General features: G+C 35.7%; 1 protein-coding gene across 3 annotated transcripts in view; it reads left to right on the plus strand.

The window, feature by feature from the left end:
- Positions 1 to 18,179, plus strand: part of Chd1 (chromodomain-helicase-DNA-binding protein 1) — a 606,282-nt gene that overhangs the window by 182,958 nt on the left and 405,145 nt on the right. For all 3 annotated transcript variants that reach the window (XM_090371234.1, XM_090371253.1, XM_090371245.1), the window contains exons 8-9: positions 3,946 to 4,162; positions 14,759 to 14,859. In XM_090371234.1, coding sequence (XP_090227360.1) covers positions 3,946 to 4,162; positions 14,759 to 14,859 — 318 coding nt within the window. The remainder of the gene's footprint in view (positions 1 to 3,945; positions 4,163 to 14,758; positions 14,860 to 18,179) is intronic.

Genomic DNA, 18,179 nt, shown 5'->3' on the forward strand with positions numbered 1-18,179 from the left:
ATTGTGATATGCGGTGGTCGTTCCCTGACCTTTCTGCATCCTTTGTGTTTGGTGGGCATGGGCTCGAACCCCGGTCTAATCAAGAAGCGAGTGCTACGCACTGCCGCTCCTGCCCACCTGGCTATGGAGGCGCCTTTTAGAAGGCTAATCAGCTGTTTACATAATTACAGACCAAATATTTCAAAATACTCCGGTTCCTTCAATAAATACCACAAGTGACAATCTTTATTGTGGCCTTATAATTCTGTAATGTTCAATCAGATTAGCATTATTGAAAAAAAAAAAAAAAAAAACATTTCAGGAATCAGTGTGAGGACCCTTCAGAAATATTATGTTAATATTGAATCTTGAAGATTCTCTGTATGAATGGTCTTATTTTGGCATTGTGTTTTATAAATGATACCACTTCTCATTATGCCAGATATGGGAGGCTTAACAATAGGGAACACCATTTGTAGTTTATGGCTCAACTGCTGTATACATTTTATATCTTATGCACAAGTTAATTTATTCTGTTATTAGATTATTCAAGGACAGAGAGTTTTTCCACTCTTCTCTTCTTTTTTAATCATGTCACATTTTCAATACTCAGTTTTATTATTGCCAATACCTTTTCATTAAGACAGCTCTGTTGTATCAAATAAACAATCCCATGCTTAGCCTCCACCCCTCCATTTTGATGATTACAGTAGTCATTTCATTTAAGATTTTTTATATTCATCAGAATGATTTATTTATATTTTTATTTTCTCATATTTCAAGTTCTAAATTTACACTGCCCTTCGTTTTTCAAATGTCTGTATTTTAGTTCTTTACTACGTGGATTTTATAAATATGCAACAAGCTTCATCAACAACATATACTTTTCTAAACTGATCATAGTACATTACATTATGAGAACATAATTTAGAAGACTTGTTGTTGTTAATTGGTTTTTAGGGGCATTAGCAACTAATGGCATATTGCTCCGGGGATATGCGGTGGTCGTTCCCTGACCTTTCTGCATCCTTTGTGTTTGGTGGGCATGGGCTCGAACCCCGGTCTAATCAAGAAGCGAGTGCTACGCACTGCCGCTCCTGCCCACCTGGCTATGGAGGCGCCTTTTAGAAGGCTAATCAGCTGTTTACATAATTACAGACCAAATATTTCAAAATACTCCGGTTCCTTCAATAAATACCACAAGTGACAATCTTTATTGTGGCCTTATAATTCTGTAATGTTCAATCAGATTAGCATTATTGAAAAAAAAAAAAAAAAAAACATTTCAGGAATCAGTGTGAGGACCCTTCAGAAATATTATGTTAATATTGAATCTTGAAGATTCTCTGTATGAATGGTCTTATTTTGGCATTGTGTTTTATAAATGATACCACTTCTCATTATGCCAGATATGGGAGGCTTAACAATAGGGAACACCATTTGTAGTTTATGGCTCAACTGCTGTATACATTTTATATCTTATGCACAAGTTAATTTATTCTATTATTAGATTATTCAAGGACAGAGAGTTTTTCCACTCTTCTCTTCTTTTTTAATCATGTCACATTTTCAATACTCAGTTTTATTATTGCCAATACCTTTTCATTAAGACAGCTCTGTTGTATCAAATAAACAATCCCATGCTTAGCCTCCACCCCTCCATTTTGATGATTACAGTAGTCATTTCATTTAAGATTTTTTATATTCATCAGAATGATTTATTTATATTTTTATTTTCTCATATTTCAAGTTCTAAATTTACACTGCCCTTCGTTTTTCAAATGTCTGTATTTTAGTTCTTTACTACGTGGATTTTATAAATATGCAACAAGCTTCATCAACAACATATACTTTTCTAAACTGATCATAGTACATTACATTATGAGAACATAATTTAGAAGACTTGTTGTTGTTAATTGGTTTTTAGGGGCATTAGCAACTAATGGCATATTGCTCCGGGGATATGCGGTGGTCGTTCCCTGACCTTTCTGCATCCTTTGTGTTTGGTGGGCATGGGCTCGAACCCCGGTCTAATCAAGAAGCGAGTGCTACGCACTGCCGCTCCTGCCCACCTGGCTATGGAGGCGCCTTTTAGAAGGCTAATCAGCTGTTTACATAATTACAGACCAAATATTTCAAAATACTCCGGTTCCTTCAATAAATACCACAAGTGACAATCTTTATTGTGGCCTTATAATTCTGTAATGTTCAATCAGATTAGCATTATTGAAAAAAAAAAAAAAAAAAACATTTCAGGAATCAGTGTGAGGACCCTTCAGAAATATTATGTTAATATTGAATCTTGAAGATTCTCTGTATGAATGGTCTTATTTTGGCATTGTGTTTTATAAATGATACCACTTCTCATTATGCCAGATATGGGAGGCTTAACAATAGGGAACACCATTTGTAGTTTATGGCTCAACTGCTGTATACATTTTATATCTTATGCACAAGTTAATTTATTCTATTATTAGATTATTCAAGGACAGAGAGTTTTTCCACTCTTCTCTTCTTTTTTAATCATGTCACATTTTCAATACTCAGTTTTATTATTGCCAATACCTTTTCATTAAGACAGCTCTGTTGTATCAAATAAACAATCCCATGCTTAGCCTCCACCCCTCCATTTTGATGATTACAGTAGTCATTTCATTTAAGATTTTTTATATTCATCAGAATGATTTATTTATATTTTTATTTTCTCATATTTCAAGTTCTAAATTTACACTGCCCTTCGTTTTTCAAATGTCTGTATTTTAGTTCTTTACTACGTGGATTTTATAAATATGCAACAAGCTTCATCAACAACATATACTTTTCTAAACTGATCATAGTACATTACATTATGAGAACATAATTTAGAAGACTTGTTGTTGTTAATTGGTTTTTAGGGGCATTAGCAACTAATGGCATATTGCTCCGGGGATATGCGGTGGTCGTTCCCTGACCTTTCTGCATCCTTTGTGTTTGGTGGGCATGGGCTCGAACCCCGGTCTAATCAAGAAGCGAGTGCTACGCACTGCCGCTCCTGCCCACCTGGCTATGGAGGCGCCTTTTAGAAGGCTAATCAGCTGTTTACATAATTACAGACCAAATATTTCAAAATACTCCGGTTCCTTCATTAGTGCCTTTACATAAAATCAAAGCTTTACAACAGATTTGCGAACACAAATGATTTTTTACAATTGCATGTAAAGATGCAGTGATGAATCTCTGGCTTCTAGAGTCCTGTAAATAAAGAACTCAGGAGATCCTTGGTCTTGAATTCTGATTGGTTTGGAGGAAGAAATATGCTTACAGGTTGCTATGTATGTTGGAGCATTGTGATTGCCTTTTTGGTCCAAGTTTGTGGGGTGGGGCCCTTTGAAAGGCAGTATTAGCTTGGTTTTGTTGTGAAGGGGGGGGGGTCTGGTATAGCATGGCTAATTTACATATTGTTCATCCCTGCATTAACTGGGATGTCCTTCAACTCTTTCATAATGGTAAACATGGGTTCATTATTTATTTTCAGCATTCATCACTATTTATTAGTTTATGTGTGTGTATATATGTATTTATATATATACACATACTTGCATTTTAAGTAGTGCTTAATATTTTTGTTGCAGTAAAGTCAGTTTAGGTTTCTGTACTGTAGGCTTAGACTGTCTCATTGCATAGGCACTAACAAGTGAGAGGATGGACAGGTGATAAGGGAAGGTCCTCCCTCTTTTCTTTTCCAGCTGACTGATGATGTATAATTTTGCATTATTGCATCATTTGCCATAACTAATACTAACACTAACATGATTTAACCTGGATTTTGTTATCTGTGATGTGTATTTTTAACTTTTGTTTGCTTAAGTACTGAACTTTTAAGTTAATTATAATTTTAAGTATAAGTGTGTTTTGAAGGCTTAAATGGATAAAACAAAATGTATCTATTTAAACATATTTATCTACTTGATGAGCCTTTTCCTACAGCTACAGGTGCTTCAACTACAGAATATGCAGTTGATGATGATGGTGACCCAAACGATCCAAGTGCAGAAGAAAAAGAAATGCAATATTTGATTAAATGGAAAGGTTGGTCATATCTTCATAATACCTGGGAGTCAGAAGTTACTTTACGAGAACAAAAAGTCAAAGGATTGAAAAAGTTAGAAAACTACATGAAAAGAGAAAGTGATAATAAGGAGTTGTAAGTAGTGCTTATTTGAAATATTTATATTGTACAGTTGTTATCATACTTTAACCTGAAAATTGTTATACAGGGTCCATCAGCAACATCTGATGTAAAATACATCAGTTTTTTTTTGGGGGAAAAAAAAAAAAAAACAAAAAAAAACAGAACAAACTCAGCTACATATATCTGTTTTACACATATGGGAATTTTATCTTTTAGTGTTATGCACTGAAACATGTCGAGTGAAATTCGTAACTTTGCAGAGCATTTGTTCTTCACAAATACACATCTTCAGCTCTGATAATTTTTAGTTTAGTTACATGCAAATGGTATTGAGCTATCTTTATGAGAAGAAGCCAGTTGTTATAAAAGCAAGGGAAATAAGGCAACTATGGTATATATATATCCAAAACAAGAAAAAATTTAGCCTGGAAAGATTTTGCATAAAAGGTTCATACTCCATCTTGCTGCATGAGATCCTCCATCATGTTGGTACCATAATCTCATCTACGTTGCATGAACACTATTGTGAAATGATTCAGAACTCCCGAATCACGTCACAGTAGCATTGTTCATTGACTGAAACTGCTGGGCCATTTTTATTTTTGAAGAAGAAAGAAATAATGATTAAAATAGTGCACCGTTCGTCACCTTTAGTGAATGCATGGCAATTCAAAAACTTGACAGGGATTATTGGTAGCTAGTGATAATTTTATTTGTTGATATCACCATTCATTAGCATTAGCATTAGTAGAGGCATATGATGCAAGAAAGCAAGCTTATTCAGCATCAGCCAAAAAAAAAAAAAAAACACACACACACACCACTCCCATTTCACCCCTCCGTTCGTTCGAAATACCTGTCCAGTTGAGCCTTAAATTTGTTTAGGCTATCAACTTCAACAACAAGTGATGGAAGTCGGTTCCACCAACCAACCACCCGCTGGCCAAAGGCAAATTTCCGCACATCTATCCGACATCCGTCCTTCCTCAATTTGAATTTATGCCCTCTGTGCTGATTATTCTGAGCAAGATGAAGAATCCCATTGGCATTGAGCATGCTCAAACCATTCAAAGCCTTATACACCTCTATCAGATCACCTCGCCGGTGCCTAGTCTCCAGACTCTGTAATTTGCAAAACTTAAGCCTTTCTTCGTAAGAGCAACCCTTTGTTCCATTCACTAATCTTGTTGCCCTTCTCTGTACCCTTTCCAGCAGCTCTACATCCTTCTTGAAATGAGGCCTCCAGACCTGTATACAGTACTCAAGATGTGGCCTAACCATTGCCTTATACAAGGGAATAATCACCTCCTTATCCCTGCTAGAAAAATTCCTGTATATCATTGACAAGACACCATGAGCTACTCTTGCAGCTCGTCTGCACTGCTCAGAGAACTTCATATCTGCCTGCACAAGATTGAACAAGATTGTATCTTCTATGCCTGTTTGCTTACAAAACTGAAATTAGAAATTACCCCCAGGTCCTTTTCATTCTCCACCACTGTCAGTGTAGTACCGCAGAGTTAATACGTTGCTCTGTGGTTACTGTTTCCCATATGTAGTACTTTACATTTGTCAGTGTTAAACTTCATTTTCCACCTCTCAGCCCATCTGTTCAACCTTTCCAGATCCTGTTGTAGCAGCATAGCGTCAGTAGTGTCCTTAACAACCCTGCCAACCTTTGTATCATCTGCAAACTTGGACATTAAACTTATATACCATCATCAATATCATTCATAAACACCGAAAACAACAAGGGACCCAGCACTGAACCCTGAGGAACTCCACTAATAACATTAGTCCACGTTGAGCAGTGTCCATTGATTACCACTCTCTGTCTTCTGCCACTCAACCATCCCCTTATCCATAGCAGCAATTTGCCTCCAATGCCACATTGCTCCAATTTGTGCAGCAGTCTTCCATGTGCAACAGTATCAAAAGCCTTTCTAAGATCCAAATATATAATATCAAAGTTATTCCCTGCATCCAGTTCTTTTGTGACTACATCATAGTATCCAATCAAATTGGTCAAGCAAGACCTGCCCTTAACAAAACCATGCTGCGTCTGAGCTATAACTGAATTCTTGTCTAGATGATCCTGCAGTGCTTCTTTAACCAGTGCCTCCATTAATTTACCTGGAACAGAAGTTAAACTAACAGGTCTATAATTACTTGTGTCAGCCTTTGATCCTCCTTTGTGAATTGGTTACATTTGCACATCTCCAGTCTATGGGTACCTCCCCTGAGTCCAAAGAAGCTCTCATAATTATGGCTAGGGGTTTGCTTACTTCCTTTGCTGCCTCCTTTAATATAACTGGATAGATCCCATCCACCCCAGGTGTCTTTTTTATGTTTATCTTCAACAATCTCTCCTCCACTTTCCTCTCAGTTATTACAAAATCATCTAGCTCACTGCCAATGTTTACTTTACCTACGTCATTCTCCTTCCTGAATAACTCCTCATGCGTGAATGTAGATGCAAAATACTCGTTTAGATTGTTAGCCACCTGAGCAGGATCCTCAACTGTTGAACCATCAACATCCAGTGGACCAATCTGATTCATCCCTTTCCTTCTTGAGTTTAAATATGTAAAGAACTCTTTTCTGTTTTTCTTTGCATCCTTTGCCAAGGATTTTTTGTAGTCTGCCTTTGCCTGCCTAATCTCCTTTGAGACTTGGTTACAGACCAACTTATATCTATCATAGGCTTCCATGTCACCCATTAATTTGTATGTATTCCATGCATTTTTCTTCTCTGCCACATGTCTCATTAGTTCATCTGACAACCATTTAGGCCTAAACCTTGAACAATATTTCTTAGTTGGTATGTAAAGCCTGGTAGCTTCCAAGATTAGTTCCTTGAATGCTTCCCATTTTGAGTTTGCTGTTGGTAACATCAACGGTTGGTCCCACTGTATAGAATTTAAATACTGTCTCAAATGAAAATTCAAATGAAAATGTGCTTCATCATTCATAAACAGTTGTTTTTATTATTATTATTTTTTTATTCAGATATTGTCCATTTTAACTCCATAAAAATGAATATAGAAATTTAATCATTTGTATTTAGGTCTTGAACAACACCCATTTTATAACGATAAAACTTTTGTGTACAATGAATATGCCTAATAGTTGCCCATGAAAAATGTAGTGTATATGTAGGAGGCTGAATGAATCATCTAAGACTGTTAAAGAAGGAAATTCAGTTTCCATTCTCAACAATATTTAGAGTATTTGGAGTTCTCAGTGGTTTTGTCTGTTAAGAGTCCTGGTGCTTTTAAAATTGGCTACCTACAGGTTTATTTTGGAGAGTAATTATAAACATGTAGATTTTGCTGAAAATTATAATGATAAACTTTCAAAAAGCCATTATAAGCATTTAATATGAGGTTGAATGCTTCATAATGGACTGATCTCCCTAGCCTGATGTGCATTTTCACCGAAAGTAGACACCCACCTTACATGCACAGAAGAAAGACAGCAACCGAATGTGTATCAGTTGTTTCTAATGGATTCTGTACAAAATGCTTTATTTAAAAAAAAAATAAATAAAATAAAATAAAATACAGGTGAGTAGTTTTACAGTATGTGATTTTGAAGTATATTCTGAAGACATTCACTTAGTATATAATGAGATATCATTAAATAGTAATTTGGTAAATCATTTTTTTCATGTATTTACCTTAAACTGGAATTGGCTTATCCTTCAAAAAATTAATAATATTATACAATACTGAATTTCTCTTTGTTGTAAAATTTGGTGATTTTAGTTCAATACGTATATCCTGATTACAAAAATTTTATCAAAATGATTCCATCTTTGCTTTTCTTTTACATATTTTTTCCTTTCTCTTCTCTATAAGTACATTTGTGGTATTCTTTAAAAAGAAAGACATAAATATGTCCATCACGAAGATTCAGATGTGTTTGTCCTGCAGCCATTAGTTAATATAACAGCAAATATTACTCAACCATTTAGGAGGGTAGAGTAAGGAGATTGCCATGTTATGCACTGATTGGTTGAAAAGCCACTTTCTGATATCTGCTGGCTTTTTTACTGGCTGGTATATGTTAATTTTGATCTTTGTTTAGTTGCTCTCTGGCGTGATGAAGAACCTGTTAGTTAATATTGCCCATAATAATGTTTTGCACTGCGGGACTTGTGCATTCAGTACAAATACATAACGTAAACCCAGGCCTAGAGAAGGGCACTGGGCAATAGCTTTCTTATATTGGCAGTAGTAAAATACCTCGCACATGTTTAGGCTAGATTTGTTGCAGTTCTACGCCAAAACAGATGAACTAGATGGAGATGGGCTTTTGCCTAGGAGCCACCCTTGACTCTGGGATACATGTACGAAGTGCACCAAGAGGTATAATATAATGTCTTATATATGTGTAATGAGAATGTTAATGTATATATATGTAATAATTGTGTGTTTACAAGTAAATGGTATGGAATGCACTGGTAGTTAATAATCTTCATTTAATAATTTAACATTTGGGAATACTTTAAAAAAAAAAAAAGTTTCTATTCTGGCATGGCCACAAAGTCAGAGTAATTTACATCTAATCTTTTTAAGAAGAATACAGTCATTGCCATATTTAAAAGTCATGTTGGCTTGAACTATGGTGAACTGAAATACATATGCTACTTCAATCCTATGCTGACCAAGTGACTGCACGAGGCCTATTCATCTTTACTTCGCTGATCAAGATGTGCATTATACTGTGGATGAAAGGTTGGAAATGAGGATTAAAGCTAGGTTCCCCACTGTCTTTACATTTCCTGTGCTAAATTGTTGACAGGATGGTTTGCATTCAGTTTATTCAGAATTAAAAGATCTTGTTAGAAACTTGAATTTATCAAGGAATCGGGCCAAGATTACTGAAATGTACTGAGGTAACTTTGTTTTGTAGACATCAATTTTATCCACAAGTAAAATTAAAGAAATCAATGTTAAACTAGGAAAGCAATAAAAATACACATGTATGTTTACTGTATACATAAACAATTATTATTTACATTCTATATTAGTCATATTGCAAATTATTCACATTTTAAGAAGCAGAGAATAGAAGTCTAATAGAAAAAAGCCCACCTCTCTTATGATGTCTCTCGTTTATAACATCAAGAATATTGAGGTCCCTTCAATGATGCTGCAACTTAGTGTGGCTGTATATATAAATTTTAACAGGCTGTTATTTGTTAATTTTTACTTGTATTAATTCTCATAAATGAACAATTTTTAATTTAAATTAAGTTTGCCTTGTAGTAGTAGCTGGTTTTTTTCTTTTGGCTATTACCTTTTTCATAGGAATGGGGGCTTCACAGCACCTTGAAACTTATCCAAGCTGTAAATATCAGTTTAAATGTTATAACAGTGCCTTTTATTTCATTAAAGTTGAACAAAGAGGAGCCCAACTTTTTTTTTTTTTTTTTTTGACTGCTTTGAATATACACCGATGAGCAAAACTTTATGACCACTTACCTAATGTGATGTTGGTCCTCCACGTGTAGCCAAAATAGCTCATACCCGGCAAAGTATGGACACTACAAGATTTCTAAATGTGTCTTGTGGTATCTGGCACCAACATGTAACCAGCAGATCCTTTAACTCCTGTAAAGTCCGTGGTTTGGACATCGCAGATTGGAATTGCTGTTTCAACACAAACCACAGATGCTCGATGGGATTGATGTCTGGGGAATTTGGAGGTCAGAGTACCTGGAAGTCTTCCTTATATTCTGTAAACCAGTCTCGAACAATCCTGGCAGTGTTGCATGGTGCATTATCCTGCTGAAAGACAGCACCGCCAGAGGGGAAGGCTGTTGCCATGAAAGGGTGTACTTGGTCAGCAATGATGTTTAGGTAGGTGGTAGACGTCAAAGTGCCTGGCACATGGATGACTGGACCCAGGGTATCATAGCAGAACATTGCCCAAAGCATGACACTGCCGCCACCGGCCTGTTTTTGTCCCACGGTGCATCCAGGTGCCATCACTTCCCCAGGTAAACGACGTACACGTACCCAGCATCCATATGGTGCAACAGGAAACGTGAATCATCAGACCAGACCACCTTCTTCCAGTCACTGAAGGTCCAGTTTTGATGCTTGCATGCCCATTGTAGGCACTGTAGCCAGTAAACCGTGATTAGCATGGGCACTCGGAGCAGCGTGCAGCTAACGCAGCCCCATTTTCAGCAGGGTTCGATGTACTGTGTGTTGTGACACATTACTCCCATCACCAGCATTCCAATTACTAACGAGTTGTGCCACAGTCCCCATTCTGTTACTACATGCCATCTGGGAGAGCCTTCACTCACCTCGAGCATCAATGAGCCGTGGTCGTTCAACACCTCACCCTCACCAGTGGTTTGTGGGTTTTCCTTGGACCTCTTTCGGTAGGCACTAACCATGGCTGACTTTGAGCACCCCACCATGTGTGCCGTTTCAGATATGCTCTGACCCAGTCGTCTGGCCATTACAATTTGGCCTTTGGCAAACTCGCTTAAGTCCGCTCCCTTTTCCATGTGAAGAACGAGTAACACTGATTAATAGAGCTCAGTATCACATGTTTTTTATACCATGTCTTGACCTGCGCACATGCTGTAGTTCACCTGCAGTTGCATCGATTTGCATAACGACTCACTGGTCATAATGTTTTGGCTCATCGGTGTATACCTTGTGTTTTAGAAATTTTAGAATTGCATAAAAGTAATTACACGAAAGTAAAGGTAACGCTCGTACAACAAGATAGTTAGATTCCTATAAAATCTCATCTAGTGTGAAACTGTGTTATATGGAACTAAGAACCAGTACAAAAAGGGAGGTTTTCATTCCAAAAGCTAACAAAAATATACCATTTTTTAAATAACTATCTGAAACTGAATTTTTATTAAAAATAGTAATAACTGAACAAATGTCTTACAAACTGTTATACACATATGCCAGTTAATGTACATTCATTTAATTTTCTTCCTCTTCATTTCTGCTAAGCACAATCAAACCAGAACGTTTTCTCCATTTCAGAATATCTTCACCATCTGAACTTCTGTAGCATCTAGATTTCATGTATCTTCTGCTCTAAAAAATCATTAATCTGGGTTTTCTTTTTGCTTGATAGGTCTTTGTAAATTTCTTGGTATGGAGCTAAGCATGTTTGAAAGCTCCCTTTTGAACTTTGTGCTCCTTTCAGTTGAAGTATCTGCATTCGGAAAATAAGATTCTGATTGCTCGGCTAAGTTTATGCTTTCCCGTATGCTTTTTAGTGTAAAATTTGGAACTTCAGAATTTTCATCTGGGCTATCATCCTCTGAATTGATTTGGTTTACCACCAATGTCATTTCAGCCAAATCCGCTTTGCCAGCCTCTTTTTCTACAAGTAATTCTTGAGCTTCTTCAGTAGTCATACCATTGAAACCTTCCTCTCCTAACTGCCGATTTGGGGATAGAATTTAATTCACAACAAATAAATTATTCCAATACACTTCTTAATAACAAAGTTTAGTAATACATACCTGGAAAAATAAACAAACAAACAATCAAATAAAAACCAAAAGAACCTTTGAGGAGGCTTCCATCCTGCAGTGGGTTGATAATGGCTGCACTTTACTTTTTTTTTTTTACCTGGAAAAATAAACAAACAATGAAATAGAAACCAAAAGAACCTTACAAAAACCTCAAAAGTCACAAACTGCATGCTTCGAGGTCTCAAATTCAATTTCAATTTCCAAGCTTTTTTTTTTTTTTTTTGCATAACGACTATTGAGTTTACAGTGGGGATTCACAAAAATGAATGGAAATGTTTAAAAATTACATACTACATAATAGCAGGGTTTTCCCTGCACAAAATCAAAATCAAAAATACTGTGTTATGCGAGGGGTGATGCAATTCTCTAACCATGTTATATAATTACTGTATTGTGCAAGAATTGCTGTAGTTTATCATTACATCTGTAGTTTATAATACAGGCATCTCATGTTATACAGGAGATGCCTGTATTATAAAAAATTAGCAGTTTTTGGAGAAGAAAAAATTCAGTGCACCTAAAATGTATTAATTAATATTAGTTTTAGTCATATGGCACAAGGAAGCTTGAGGTTTTTGCTGCACCAGACAAAAAAAAATAATAATAATAATAAATTAATTAATCAAAAAATAAAATAAAATAAAATAAACTGTTTTTTGACTCTCTCCTTACATAAGCACCTCTCCAGCTGACCATGGAATTTTCCCAAGCTGTCAGCCTGAACCATTCATGGAGGCAACTTATTCCAGTAATTAACAGCTTTCTGGCTAAAAAAAAAAAAAAAACTTCCTTAAATGCAGTATTAACTATAACTTGTTTGAACTCATCTCCAGTTCTTGAGGGTAATTTTCACTCTGTCTCTGTTTTATGTTCTTTAAAAGGGAAAGACATTTAATTGGTTTTTTTTTTTTGCTTAATAGTAAACCACATTTCTCTCAATATTTGACTACTTTCTATAAGGGTTTTGTGAACATAGATTTTCTACATTAAAGCATAGTATTTCTCAAATTATTTTATTTAATTTTTAATAATTTGGCAGATACAGTGGGTTAATAATTAAGTATATATTTTTATTTTCATTTTAAAGTTGTTGCATCACATATTTCTGTTTCAAGGTGCATCTCACACATGTTTGACAAATAACTGTGATCCACTTTTGAAAAAAAAAAATTGGTGAGCTCTGCCCTATTATCTACCTCTGCTTCACTGTCATTAGACATAGTCTGGCAAAGTAGTGGCAGTAAGTTTATTCAGTGGATTATTACCACTAGCTTCAGTGTAGAGTCATTTCAAGGCTTTAACATAGAAATAGAAGATAATAGGTAGCTTACCCATTGGACTATATTGTATTTTTTAGTTCTTCAAAAATTGTCATGCACTCATGGTGTCTGCAGAACTTATAGTGCCCCAAAGAGGTGTTGTTGGAACCTGCAAAATCCAAAAGGTGTGAATATTGTTAAATTTAATAATTCAAAATATGGATGGTGCTTCTGTGCACCTGTTTGATACCATAGTACATCCAGCCCTTTTACAAACTAGAAATTGAGCCTAGGATCTAAAAGGTTGGTTAGCACAGTTTTGTCATATCTAAAATATTTAGCTGTGTCAGAATCGTGATATAAAATTATTAGAAGCAATATATATATATATATATATATATATATATATATATATATATATATATATATATGCCCACTTCTTTGTCGAATCAATTAATTATACACATTATCATTGATTATATTATTATTTTTTTTTAAATTTTATTATTATTATATATTTTTTTTGTTTTTAACAGTTATAAATATACGAGGGGCATTCAAAAAGTTATCTACCTAAGGTACTTCCCATAGTTATATTTCAGTGATTTATGATTTATAATGTTCCTACACATCTTGCCTTGAATCTTACTAATTTTGTTTTTAAGTTGTACTGCTGTAACAGAAAGAAGGACGACACCTGTATCAAATTATGGATTTGCCGAAATTGGAGCATTGTTCAGTCATCAAGTTTCTCACCAAAGAAGGAAATGGGTCAACGTCCACCCATGAAAGGATGATGGCTGACCACAAGTGAAATTCTGGTCAAAACAATTCAAGTGGAGTAGAGTCCATCGAAGATGGTCCACATCCAGGACGGCCTGTGACAACGACCATCCCAGAAATGTGCCAAACTGCGGAAACCCTTGTGCTGAATGACAGATGTTTAAAGGTGTCCCAAATCTCTAGGGAATGTGACATATGTGAGGGAACAGTTATAACCATCCTCCATGAACATTTGGGGATGACTAAGGTCAGTGCAAGGTGGGTCCCCAGATTTCTGACCCCTGTGCAAAAGCAATTCAGAGTGCGGTGTTGTGAGGAGAATTTAGAGCTTAATGGAAGAGATCCTGCAACTTTCACCTCCAGAATTGTTATGGATGATGAAACTTGGGTTCATCACTGGGATCCTGAGAACAAATAAGAATCAATGCAACGGAAGCACAAGGGTTCTTCCCCAACCAAAAAATTTCAGACGCAACCTTCAGCTGGCAAGGTTATGGCCATCATTTTTTGGGATGCTAAGGGAATTTTGTACATTCACAACTTGGAACACAAGCAGACAGTCACTGGGGTGTCATATGCATCCCTACTATACAACCTAAGGAAAAGCCATAAAGGAAAAATGCCATGGAAAACTTTCAGAGATGTGCTGTTTCTTCCCGATAACGAACCAGTGCACAGGTCACACATTGTTGTTGATGCTTTGACACACTGACTTTACAGAACTTATCCATCTACCTTCCAGTCGGGATCTGGCCCCTAGTGACTATTTGCTCTTTCGATACCTCAAGAAAAATGTACGCGGATGTTTGCTTTGCTGATAATAATGAACTGAAGTCTGCTGTTTCTGCATTCTTTGATGAGCAGGACAAAGTATTTCATATGTCATGTATTTCCTCATTTCATATCCTCTCATTTTGCTTCTGTCTCATATCCTTCATAGGTAGGTAGATAATTTATTGAATGCCCTTCACAGCTGAAAATTTATAGCACAAAATGTTTCAATACAGGCAGAAAATTAATTAGAAAATTTCACTTTAGGAAACAGATAGCATCTCGAGAAGATTTGGAATTCTATGATATACAACAAGAAATGGCAATTAACCTAAGAGATCGGCATAAGAACTTGGAGAGGATTATTGGTGAGTTAAAAAAAACTAGTTCCCAGTTTCATTAGCATTTTTCATATAACTTTGTTTTTGTTTGTTTTAGAATAGCCACTCCCCGGCTTATGTAATACTTGACTTACGGAAATTTGACTTTACATAAGTTTTTGCAGGCTGGTGCAAACTGAAATAAATCGTGGAAAAGTATTTTGCATCCCGTAGGAATAAATGGAGGTATTGTGAAAATATCATAATGTAAACCCAATAACATGTTTGTTGGTTGCTCCGGGGATATGCGATGGTCATTCCCTGACCTTTCCGCATCCTCCGTATTTGGTGGTCATGGGCTCGAACCCCGGTCTAATCAAGAAGCATGTTCTGCGCACTGCTGCTCCTGGCTACGGAGGCATGTCTTTTTTTTTTTTTTTTTTGGGAATTCATTCCAAGACCTTGGAAGCTGAAATTTTTGCTATATAACTAAGCTATTTATCTCTCTAAAAGGCGGCGCCTCCATAGCCAGGTGGGCAGGAGAAGCAGTGCGCAGCACACACTTCTTGATTCGACCGGGGTTCGAGCCTGTCACCACCAAATACGGAGGATGCGGAAAGGTCAGGAAATGACCACTGCATATCTCGGAGCAATATGGCCTTAGTTGCTAATGCTTCTAAAAACCAAATAACAAATAAATAACTCTAAAAGGTCACTTTTATATAGTGGAAATTGCACTCCACTTTCATCGTTATAAGAATCAATTTTGAATGCCTTTGTGATATTTTTCTAAAGCACATTTCTGGAGATCACTACCATAAAACAATAAAAATAAGAAAAAAAATATGTACCAGGTACATAATGAGTTGCTGCCGCTCTACTCTGAGACTGATAGTGTTACTGATAATGTCACAGCGGCAGCTGTTAAAAACATCCTTACTGCAGGAACTCATTATGAAACTGGTACGGTAAAATAAATAAAAAAAAAGTATTGCTGCATTATTTTTATTGAAAAAATAATTTCAGTACAATGAATGGAATTTTTCATTGTACTAGTATACAATGAAATAATCTGTGTAAAATATAATAACACTAAAATTTGTGGTCTGTGGTAACTGAAATAAGATATATAATTTTGACACTCAACTGATTTTAATTCCCGAGTGAATACTCCATCGATTGTCATTCTATTCCGTGTAGTATTTACTAAAGTATTTGACTTAAAATCTAAATTGAAGACATCTTTCATAAATTTACAAAACTTCTTTCAAGCCTCAGAATTTAATTCTAGATTGAAAAACGCTAACTTGTTCATCCAATTCAGCTTTTCATTTACACAATTTTTGATGCTCATGTGGCCATACCGTTGGCACATATTCCCTCACTGTTGAAGGCACGGACATTGGGTATTGTAAGAAATACCAAGCTGCTTCTTGTGAACTCATCTACACTTAATGCTTGTGTTAGATCAGTTATATCCATATCAGGATATTCTTCTTGTAGCTCTATAATTTTCCTTTGTGCATTGCTTATTCCTCTGTTAGTTTTATTGACATATTCAACTGCATATGCTGCACATGAATATTCTTTTATGATAAATTGTAAATTCAAATTAGACTTGACACTCCTAAAATCCAAGGATTGTAATTATTCATAAATTTCTCTTCTATCTTGCGTTTAAGAAATACATGTGGTCGTTTGATACCAGCCCTCAAAATATTTAGATATTCTTCTCCTGATTGGCATAGATTTGATTTAAGGAATTCTTCGAAATTAGCATGATTATCCAATTCTAATGAGTCGTGCATTTTACGATATTTTTTGCAATAGGCTAGTCTTCCATTGTCATCTGTGGCCATCGATATCAACATACGAGTTTGTGACATTGGCCAAAAAGGTGCTTCAAATCGACATTCGTGTTGGTTTGCATTATTATTTTTATAACAGGTAAAAGTATGTTTATTTTGCTATAAATTTGAATAATCTGAAATTTTCTCTATAGAATGTAATGCATCTATCATTTGGATTACTTCTTCCATTCCACTTTTTTTTTTCTAATGGTGCATTGTTCATCCATAATAGTATATGTGCATGTGGACTTCCTCGATGTTGAAATTCAGTGTGTTTAAAGAAATTCACAACATAATATTTCCCAGAAGGACTACAGGTTTTCAATTTTAAAATTTGGCACAAGTTATGGGGATCTTCATTTATTAACGTAGATCTTTCCACGTAAGGTAGATCCATCACTTCAATAGTTGTAATTTCTCGTTTATATCTGAATTTGTATAACATATGTATTAATACGGTCCATGTTGGTTCATTTACGCACTGAACTTCAAGAAAATTTTAGGTTTTCCAAATTGACGAATCATTGCAAACACAACTTGTTTACGTTGACTCCAATAATATTCTGAATTGGGAATTGATTTTAGAAATGTAAAGTTAGAGTCTAATGACTTGTTTATAAATTCTTTTGATTTCAATATTGAAAGTAATGTTAGCTGTTCTTACTGATTTAAATGCAATTTGCAAATTTTCTATGGTACACATTCCCATAATATTCATTGCCATATATAGCAAATTATTATTATTATTAATATCCATATGATGCAAGGAAGCCTGAGGCTTATGCTGCACAAGGGGAAAAAAAAAAGTTCCCGAGTAACCCTGTGTGAGAGAGAGAGAGAGAGAGAGAGAGAGAGAGACAAAAGCAGAAGGGAATCACCAAGAAAGAGAAGAATGATGATATTCAGCTCAGTACCCTGGGTGTGCCAAGCCCATACTCACCAGATGTGAGCCCCCGGGATGTGTTAAAGTTAGAGTCTAATGACTTGTTTATAAATTCTTTCGATTTCAATATTGAAAGTAATGTTAGCTGTTCTTACTGATTTAAATGCAATTTGCAAATTTTCTGTGGTACACATTCCCATAATATTCATTGCCATATATAGCAAATTATTATTATTATTAATATCCATATGATGCAAGGAAGCCTGAGGCTTATGCTGCACAAGGGGAAAAAAAAAAGTTCCCGAGTAACCCTGTGTGAGAGAGAGAGAGAGAGAGAGAGAGAGAGAGAGTCAAAAGCAGAAGGGAATCACCAAGAAAGAGAAGAATGATGATATCCAGCTCAGTACCCTGGGTGTGCCAAGCCCATACTCACCAGATGTGAGCCCCTGGGATGTGTTACTTCGTGACGATCAGATCTACGAATTTCACTTGATGCCAGCATAAAGGGAGTAATTTTCAATCCATTTTTAAATTTTCGTGCATGTCCCAAATATATAGCCGGAAAAGAAAGTTCTTCTGCATGTATATTAAATATTAAACTTGTTGGAGATGATTTCTGACACTCGGTGCTATAC

Source organism: Mastigoproctus giganteus, chromosome 1 (assembly GCF_048544385.1).
Source record: "Mastigoproctus giganteus isolate SK-2022 chromosome 1, ASM4854438v1, whole genome shotgun sequence".
Classification (NCBI taxonomy): Eukaryota; Metazoa; Arthropoda; class Arachnida; order Uropygi; family Thelyphonidae; genus Mastigoproctus; species Mastigoproctus giganteus.